Source organism: Ictalurus punctatus, chromosome 26, assembly GCF_001660625.3.
Source record: "Ictalurus punctatus breed USDA103 chromosome 26, Coco_2.0, whole genome shotgun sequence".
Taxonomy (NCBI): domain Eukaryota; kingdom Metazoa; phylum Chordata; class Actinopteri; order Siluriformes; family Ictaluridae; genus Ictalurus; species Ictalurus punctatus.
Window position 1 is genome coordinate 10489197 of NC_030441.2, and position 10425 is coordinate 10499621.

At 41.7% G+C, this 10425-nt stretch overlaps 1 protein-coding gene across 1 annotated transcript in view; it reads left to right on the forward strand.

Moving 5' to 3' along the window:
* The window catches only part of LOC108258936 (radixin), a 42130-nt gene that overhangs the window by 17904 nt on the left and 13801 nt on the right, over window positions 1-10425 (forward strand). The window contains exons 3-4 of the mRNA XM_017457970.3: window positions 4169-4252; window positions 10003-10098. Coding sequence (XP_017313459.1) covers window positions 4169-4252; window positions 10003-10098 — 180 coding nt within the window. The remainder of the gene's footprint in view (window positions 1-4168; window positions 4253-10002; window positions 10099-10425) is intronic.

Genomic DNA, 10425 nt, shown 5'->3' on the forward strand with positions numbered 1-10425 from the left:
ATGACAATTAAGCTCTTCCCTCATCACTTCTCTGACTTTGTTCTTCCGTGTGTGTGTGTGTGTGTGTGTGTGTGTGTGTGTGTGTCAGCTGCTTTGTACCGACTGAGGAGGGTGTGGTAGCTGGAGGTTATTGCTGACTGACGGTATCTGTTGTGAACAATGAAGTCTAATTTGTCTTAGTTTAAGCTTGTAAATGTTGTAAAATGTGCCCTGTTGTCTCGGCACACTAATGTGTGCTTACGTTTTAAAGTAATAGCCATTAATCTAAATAAATAAATACGATGAAGTTGTTGAACTTTTTAAACCCTAAGGCATTTTCACTTCGTTTATTCCTATATTGCAGTCACTAGAGAATTCATACATACCGTATCTTTAAAAAAAAAAAATTTTTTTGTTTGTTTTTGTTTCAGCTACACAGATGCATTATTTGATATGTAAATAGGTTTGCCATAAAACTGCATCCTACAGAATGAGGAAGGGTCTGAGGTGCGAGTGTGTGGCAGCCCGCACTCGTCAAGCTGCATTGTTGGAATATTTCGGAGTCGCTCTTTCACCATTCAGTTATCATTTTGCCATTTTCAGCTCTCTGTGAGCTACTTACTTTTTACGGAATTTTGTGGGTGGAGCTAAACCTTAAACTAAACGTTCATCCATGCCTTGAACACGAGGACGGAAGTCGGTGTTAGAGGAATTTTTGTCAGTCTGGTGGAGATTCTTGTAGATCAACTGGTGTGTGCGGTTGGTTTGTTTTATTTATTTATTTATTTATTTATTTTTAAATTGAACAAACCAGTTTTCTCCAGATGTTTTGGTGAGATTGTGCTGCTTCTGACAGCAGTACACTCACTCTTGCTCATGGAAAATATAAATGGAAAATATAAAACATGGAAATAACTTCCTGTGTGTGTAAGGGGGAAAAAGTCTTTATAGTGCATTTTAAAAAAACAACAGTGTTGAACATTGGACAGAAGCGGAGTTTTGACAGTGTTTGAAAGTGCTAAATCTTTAGATGATTTGCATCTTAATTCTGAGCGATAAACACTTCCTGAGTCACGAAACGGCGGGAAACTGAGAAACGGCGTCCATTCGGGCGTAAGGGTTTTGAGGTTAAGATATTGTGTGTATAATAACAATGGTTACATATTTAGTTTTGTGCTCCAGTACCACTCTAATGAGTAACTTCTGCATGTTTGTGCATCCTTGGTGGTTAAATGTAGCGCTCTCGCTGACACTCATGACCTTCCTCGTTATGTAACTGCAGCTGAAATGTGTGTGTGTGTGTGTGTGTGTGTTTAAGGCCGATAGCACTTCTCTCCTTCCTGCTGTCAATTATTCAGCTCCATTCAGCAGCACACACACTCGCTCGTGTTCAGAGAGTTCAGCTTGGCTAAACTGTGCCAGTGGAAGCGTGTCTAATCACTCACGGGTCTGTCACCATTATGAATTTGTAGCTGATGATTGTCTTGTGTTTGTGATTAACAGCGTGCTGGTTCCGTTGTGTTTATCCCACTCTTACAAGTATAAAAGTGTAGTGATGCACATGCAGATTATGACGCATTGCTGTTCATAGATCTTTTATGACTTCTTTTCTTCTGACCATCTGATATTAAAATAGCTAGAAGCGCTTCCGAGTGGAAAAGCCAACGAGGTCTCGAGTTTCAATCTTTTTGGTGAATCCTCAGACATCCGGCACCAAAAAAGCGTGTTCTCTGGGTGAGAGGGACGGCCTTGTCTTTCTTGATCCCTATCTCTCCCTCTCTCTCTCTCTCTCTCTCTCTCTCTCTCTCTCTCTCTCTCTCTCTCTCTCTCTCTGTCCGCTCAGGTATGTGAAAGAGGGCAGATAACACTTTCCCCCCCCCCCCGAGTGGGTCACGCTGCCCAATTCAAAAAGATGTGGTTGGCTGGCTTCATGTGTCTTCATGGGAAAACCACGTGTTCGCCTTCACCCTCCCTGTTCGTATAATAGGAGAGAGCTGGATGGTGGGTGAGAATTGGCAAGTGAACAAACCAGGGAGAAAATGTGTGTGGGGGGAGGGGATGGACAAAGCTGGAGTTCTCAAAAAAAAAAAAAGCTTTTGGGAATTGTGATCTCAATTGTAAGCCCCCCCCCCAAAAAAAAAAAGATTCCTGTTTTCTTTAAGAATGGCGCCGCTCTGTTCTGTATTAGCGACGCGCTCATGCCGTGAGCATTATTCACATTTCAACTCCTACACTGGAAGAAGATTGAAGGTCAGCGATCAGATCTCGCATTTCACAACGGAGCCGTGTTTAATCTGCTTGCGTGTGATAAAAGAGCATGAAGGTCTAGAGGAACATGCCGCTGTAGTTTTAAGCAGGATCACAAATTCATGATTGGTCAGTTCACTGTAATAGGCTACAATACTGGGTAATATAAAGCTTTTTGTAAATTCGGTTGTATTTGTGCTGATGATGAATACAGGGAGAAGGAGCTCTGTGCGTCTTCTAGATGTTTAGTGGTGGTGGTAATAATAATAATAATAATAGAGGAATAAATGGTAATGCACCTTTTTTTTTCAATGCCACTATCTTGGCAAAGAAAACCCCCAAACATTTCATTTAGAAAGCAGAGAGAGAGCTCCAGAGTTTCTGGAGTGTGACCGAGAAGTGGCAAGACTTTGTGTGCGCGAGTGCTCGACTGAATATGGCAAGGCTGGAGCTTTCATGAGTCACTGAGTAAAACAGAATGGAGAAAGGAAGGCCTGGCACATGGATACGAGAGACCGAGGTAACCCAATCCCAACAGGACGGCTCCCTGGATCACCTTTCGTGTGTGTGTGCAGAGTGAGCGAGAGTGTATGCACGCGTGAGAGGGAGAGTGATCAGTAGAGGTAGCTACCCCATGCACATGCGTACCACCTGTAATTCGGCACCAGACTGTGACGTACGAGACACACATGGGGATAAAGAGTGCCCTCTAGGTCGTCCCTCCTCCCTTAGGCCAAGCAGCAGGTCACACAGGCCAGCACTAGCCAATCGCGGAGCTCCGTCATCCGCTACACCTCGGCAAGAGAGCAGGCTGGGAAGCCGAGCACACTTGCCCTTTCAGAGTGCTGAGAGAGCATAAAACTGCACGTGTGGGGGTTTTCTCTCAGACACCCATTGTGACCCTTAACAGTGTTTTTCTTTTTTCCGTTTCACTCACACTCGTATGCGCACACACTCGGACATGCCACGTGCAACACACTCACGCCGACACGCTGTTCTCAGCATCCGGAGCAAATAGAAGAGCAAACCGGACGTCTCGGTGTTGATGGCACACGGAGCCGCTCCCCCACCGTGCCATCACAAAAAATAAGTGGTCCAGTTCAGTCTGTCGCCGCCCCCCCCCCCCCCCCCCTTCTGTACACATGAAACAGCCTTGTCCATGTCCAGGACTGCTTGAATTAGGCCATCGTCTAAGCAATTTGAGGTGATTTTGACTGAGGCCTCTTGGCTTTTGTTCACACACTAAAAAAAGATAATCGTGTGCTTGTTTTGTGTTTGCAGTTTTGTAGTCAGGCAACACGTTTTACAAAATGTGACCGAGCATCTGGCTTAACTTTTTCTTTTTTTTTTTTTTTTTTTTTTTTTTTTTTTTTTTTATTGTGAAAATTGCTGGTAGGAAAATGAAAACCCGAGCACAAATAACTGCTAAATAAGCAGTAGGTCATGCAGTAAAGATTTTCTGAAGTGAAAAGCTGAATTTCAGGATTCACTTGAATCCCGAGGGGAAAACAGATTTGTCCAGCCTTCTTTGTTGTGGTAATAGTTCTAGTTCCGCTGCTCATTCAGCTGAACACTGACTGCGCACATTTTTGTTGTCCTTTGACAAACATTTCATCAATCCATGGTCATTAAGAAAGAGGAACTTTGTCACTTGGGAGGAAAGTGTGACGGCGTGACCTCCAGAGTCCTCACCAACATTACAGTGTTGAACTGACTGTATGTAAAGTGAATATTATGTGGTCAGGAAGACGTTTCATAGCTGTAACTTTACATGCTTGCTATTGTTGGGGAATTTTGGGTCGGTTGAGGGTGAAACCGACATGCCAAAGTGCATGTACAATACAATGATGCCAATACTCAGAAAGCGTCACGATTTAACCAGTACCAGTGATTTATATCTGCATGCTCTCAGTAAAGCTGGTTGGTCTTTTTTGTTTTTCAGATCAATGTACGGGTGACTACGATGGACGCCGAGCTGGAGTTTGCCATCCAGCCCAACACCACAGGCAAACAGCTCTTTGACCAGGTAGGTGCAGAGCTACATCAGCCTAGTTCAGTTAATGAAACTGAATTCAGGAACATCTACAGCTTTTGGAAATGGAGAGTAACTTGAACACGTATACTGGTCGAATAGGTTCGTGGGGATATTTGCATCCATGAGAACCAGGGCCTCATTTTCATTTTACTAAATGAGCCAACCTAATGAGCCCTCTCTGGAACATTCAAAAAGTGTCTCATTTGAATAGTGGAAATGTTCCTTTACGCAGGTTTCTACTAAAAAGCTTCGAGTAAACGGAAACGTACGTACATTTCAGCGTATGTACTTTTATTAATTACCGAAATGTGGTCACGTTCATCCATTCTAGACTGCCGTGCAAGTGTTTACGATCAAGAATTGGAAAGATCAGTTTTGATTGAAAGGCTGCTTCTTTACATTCGAGACTAAAATAAAATGAAAACTGAAATTTTCTCCGTTGCTTTTCGGCTTCTCCGATATAATTCTCAATACGTTATATTATTTATATAAATAAATAATTTTGCCTTACAAAAGATTCTAGCATTATTCAGGTGTAATAATGATCTTAAAGTTAATATCCGTCATTTATGGATAGTCAGTGGCAGTATAAATTTGAACATCTTATCTAATTTCACAATCCAGGCTTTTGTACTGGAGGAATCTTTGAAATCTCAGCACTGTGTGTGTATAATGCATTAAATACCAATTAAAAAGCAAGTGGAATAAATATGCAATACAGCAACAAACAAAAAAAAACCCCTCATCTCTTTAATTAAATAAACCAATAACCAAAAAATGGTTGTTTAGGTCTGAAATCTCATAAAAGATGATCTTAAGAAATTGGAATGAAAAATTGGGCTGTGAGTGTTCAGACTGCCGTGATGAGACGGTAATGATGCACAGGCTTGCGTATTTCAGTTGTGTAACAGCGCAACGATCAAACTGGTCCTAATTTGCCACGTTGACACTACAAGGTTCATAGAAGAGCATTTTAAAGATTTCCAATGAGATCTGGACAATTAAGGAGAAGCAGATGCTTGACCTGCTGTTAAAGGTAGACAACGTGTCGTCGATGGTACACTTGATGCACCGGTCATAACAAAATTCTATATGCCCTGTAGAAATTAAGGTAAATGATGCACTACTGGAACAGATGAGCATTAAATATGCATCAGCACAATATTTATTTCAAAGCTGTTATTGTTCATGTTCATATTAAACAGCTGTTGTTTCTTAATGATGAACAATGCATACATAATGGTTGCACAGCTGGCTAATTGTTTGAATATGGAGCAGGATGAGGATGCACCAGATGGTGAGTGTAAGCTGGTTGTGAAAAAAATAAAATAAAAATTTGGCAGTGATGAGGATAAAGAGAGAGAAAACATAGGATCCTGTGTATATACAGAATGCAGCTATTTACATTCACTGGCTATAATAGGAATACTATATACTATGACTACTATATACTATGAGTATATATACTATATACTATATACTAGGAATACTATAATAGGAACACGGATTAGTAAAAGACCAGGTTGATGGTTCTCCAATTTTCCACTGTGTAGTTTAATTGAGCCTGTGCCCACTGTAGCCTCCGATACCTGTTCTTGCGAGACAGGTGTTGAACCTGGTGGTTTCACCTGAAGCTTCGCTGTGTGGTACATGCCGGGATGCTTTTCTTCTCACCACGGTTGTAAAGAGTGGTTGTTTGAGTTGCTGTCGTCTTCCTGTTAGGTCAGCTTGAACGTGTCTCTCCTGTGACCTCTCTCTCAACAAGGTGTCTCTGCCCACAGATCTGCCGCTCACTGGATGGTGTTTTTTTTATTTTTTTATTTTTTTTGCGCCATTCTGTGTGAACTCTAGTATCTGTTGTGCATGAAAATTCCAGGAGATCAGTAGTTTCTGAAATATTCAAACCAGCCAGCAACCATGCCATGGTCAAAGTGACCGCAATCACGGTCTGGGAGTGGTCTGCACTCTGTGGATGATAACATGGTCATAATGGAGAGCTCATTCCCATCAGTAGAGAAATGTTTCATCATAAAATATGGGCTGTTACTTTGTACTGATTTTGTAGTTGACCCAAACCATGCCAGCAAAATGAACCTAACAGTAGAACAGCCACTGTTTTTCCCCTTTCATTTCTCTGTATATATTGAGCTCTGGGGTTCCTGTGCTGTGATTGGCATCTGTGGAATCAAATGGATCGGTTGAAATTGGATTGGATTGAATTATCGAGCATGGAAACCTAGAATTATTTTTCTTTCCTTTACCAGGGTTTGTACAGTTCCCAAATACAACCCCCCCCCCCCCCCCCCTCCTTCTGGGAAGAATCAACCACTCTATGTACATATTACTGTAGTCTGTGACCCAAACCACTACTGGGAGACTGGGCTGCTGATGTCATCTCATATAAGGACAGAGACAACGCTGGTGTTGTATGCAGAAGAAAATTATTTCTGGATCAGTTCTGCTTTGTAGAACATGCAAACTTTCAGTTTGCAAGAACCTGTTAAAATTGAGTCTAGGGTCAGCTTAAGTTTCAGCAGTGTGGTCAGTAGTATGCTTCATTTCATACTGTTGTACTGATTTAATTGAGCATTACAGCTATTTGGTCATTATAATCAATCAATCAACATTTATTTCTATAGTGCATTTAAAAACACAAGTTGACCAAAGTGCTTTACACTCCCAAAATTACGAAACACCAATACACACATACAATCAAACATAACTCCTCACTATTCAGCCTGCATGCATCTAATGACAATTGTATGCAACATAATTGCCGATTGAAAACTCCTTTTAGTTTTCAATCAAGATTTTGGGACATTTAAAAGGAAAGTCTGACACGATCTTGGAGGTCTAGCAGCACGATGATATTGCAACAGGCCGGAAATATTTTCCGGAGCAAGTCCGTGTAAACCTTTTTAAGACCTTTAGCAAGACCTTGTATTGCACTCTCAAATCAACAGGAAGCCAGTGCAGAGATGCCAGCACCGGAGTGATACTGGAGCATTTCTTCGCATCGGTCAACAGTCCGGCTTTCATCTCATAATCAAAAATCCCTCCAAGGTTCCTCAACTGCGTGCTAACATTGGTGGTTAAAGGTCCAAGATGTAAAGAGAGCTGTTTGGCTAACTTCGATGGACCAAAAAACACCACTTCAGATTCTGACACATTATGCTGCAGGAAACGGGATGCCATCCACACCTTTTATTTCATCCAAGCAGAGATGCAAGTTTGGAGTTACTGCATTTCAGAATTAGATACAACTTGGTGTCGTCTGCATACCATTGATATGCCACATTGTGTTTTTGACAGATTAATCCCGATAGACCCCCACTGAGGTGCCCACAAGGTATACACTTTCTGCAATATTAAGGCCAACATCTTGTTGGATGACTGACATGTGAACAACTGTTCATTTGTCAGTCTGAGATGCTTTGGCTTTTGAATTTTTTTTTTTTCCAAGGGTTAAATGGTTTTCCCCAAGATAACAATTTCCCACTGTGTCCTGTGATGAGCTTTCTACTTTAACCCCTTAGTTTTCTTTTTTTATCAGGCCAAGGACGGCTTCAAGCCTTTCAATGAGCTTTCAATCTCTTTCCTTCACTGCCTCTCAGTACATTATGCTCCATTACTATTGACTCCTAGGCTACTCGGATTGAAAAATCAATTGTTCGACAACTGTTTTATAACCTTTAGCACCTCACAAGAATTTTAATTGATTCCTGGCTCTTTTCAAATCAGCTGTCTTTGTGAGGGTCAAGACCCTTGGTCAAACATCAGGCCTTTAGGATAACCAAGAAAGTCTGTAGTCAAATAGTCTGTTTTTTGTTGAGCCACCTTGAGCTGCCAGAGCATCGGTGTGCATATCTGCAATTCTCTGGAACTGTACTGGAGGAATGAAAACTATTCCTGCAAAAGATGTATTCTTTTGATGATTGAGAGTGCTCAGGGTTCAGTACGATTCGCGTAGTGAGTGTTGCTTGAGCCTGGGAATGGACCACAGTGAGCCCGGGTCCTCTTGAAAATCGGTGGTCCGACATTTGCTTGTCAAGTAGTGAATGGTTCAACTTGTCACATAACTTCCAGTTTCAAACTTCATAATTGTGTGGATTAGAACCAGACTTTCTTAAGACTCGTGCACTGTAAGTTGCTCACCTTTGTGGTGCGAGTACTTATAAAAAATGCACATCTTGTGCCAACCAGCACAGATAAGCGAAATTCTTGTATGAGACCATATCTATTTTTTTTTTTTTTAAGGTATTCCTGCACGGTAGCACGTCTTATCTGTTGGTTCCAAAGGATAAATACATGAACCCAGTGTTCATCATTTTGCAGACCTGTGTGCACAAGAGAGACATGGAATCGTGCAATCGATCCGTAGTTTGAAACGAATAAATTTGTGATGCACAAGCCGTGATAAGCCGTGATAATGAGCTCCTCCACCAAAGAAGGTTAGACTCGGTTCTAGATGCAGGCTCAAGTGTGAAAACACCCTAACAAAGTCCCAGTCTCCCATAGGTGTTCGATTGGGTTGAGATCCGGTGACTGAAGGCATCTGCCGAGTGGACCCAAACCATGCCAGCAAAATGCCCCAGCAGCATAACAGCCACTGGATTTCCTCACTGCCGAGGTCAAACATTCAGACCTTTTACTGATGCACTGAAGAGAAACTGGATGCGCACTTTGGCATGCTTTTTGGAGGACATATTCTTTCCATGGGGATCTTTACAGAAAGGTTGTGCGATACTCAAGATGGCACCGAGTGGCATGAATTAGGGGTCATCGCTATTTAAAGCGCCTTATCCCAATTTCAAATGCTCAACCACATTGCCAGTAATGGGTGCTAAAGAGATTTAAAGATTAATTCATCTGTGAACGATTAATACTGAGGGATGCAGATTTTGCTTGTTTAAAAATGTTCCATCTCGTGTTCTCCGTTTTGACGGAAGCAGTGTGGAAGTCATGGTTAATGATGTTGACGTAATGATACTCGACACCAGAAATAGTTTGGTCACATTTATCAAGATCAAGTGTACGTGTCCTGTTAAAACCAGTCTGTCATCTTTTACAAGTAGAAACTTCCAGTTTCTTACCCTCTGTCTGCTTGCAGAATGTTTTTGAAACATTAGTAGAAGTGAAGTGCTACGTATATGCTTGTGGTTGTGCTTGGGTGGTGTTTTTGTTTTGTTTGTTTGTTTTTTTTTCTCCCTCCCCTCTTCCTTTTTTTTTATTTATTTTTTTTTATTATTTTTTTTGGTAACAACGGCCTCACCTTCACACTTCCTTTTATTGCACGCTGTCAGCTTGGGTGCACCCCCCCCCCCCCCCCCCCATCTTCACAGAGGACTTTCTATTATTTAGTATCAGCTCACTTTGTGAACATGTGCTGTACATATTCTCTAATATCACTAAACCCACCATTTCCCTTTGTAGCTGACTCCTCTAGCATATTCTCTAGGCGTACTTTTTTTAGTTGCATTCTCCATATTACTTCTAGATGTTTGCAACTCTGCACGAAATCAAAGGGCTCGTGGCAAGGTTTTTTCATCTTGCTTTTATTGAACGCGTCTTATTTCTTCAATGAATCTTTTGTTGCACAATACACACGTTTGGACTTCTGTCAAATTCTAAATAAATTGTAATGCAGTTACTTTTTATTCACTCCAGGCATGGAGGATATGAACTTGTGCAGTTTGTATGATTCAAACACGTTATTTTAAATGACTGTGCTCTGTCTGTAGGTGGTGAAGACTGTGGGGCTGCGTGAAGTCTGGTTTTTCGGGTTGCAGTACACGGACAGTAAGGGTTACACCACGTGGCTGAAGCTCAATAAGAAGGTAAAGGGTTTTTTTTTTTTTTCTTCTTCTTTTCTTCCCCCTTCTCCTTCCTTTCCAAAGCCAATGCCAGCTCCATAGCTCCAGCTCCTATTAGCTTGTGGTTAGCCCAAGCCTCAGATGTGCAGTTTAACAGGCTTCCTGCTCTGCGGTGCCAAGCTGTAAAAAGAATCCTTCGAGCAGAACGCTTCAGATGGAAAAGTGTATGTGTGCATGTTGGCACACACTTTCGTTAAGTGAACTCCGCATTCTCATGAGTATCATGTATTCCTCTGAGCCTGCATGCGTGTGTGTGTGAGAGAGAAAGAAGCTAAAAGAAAACGAGGGTTT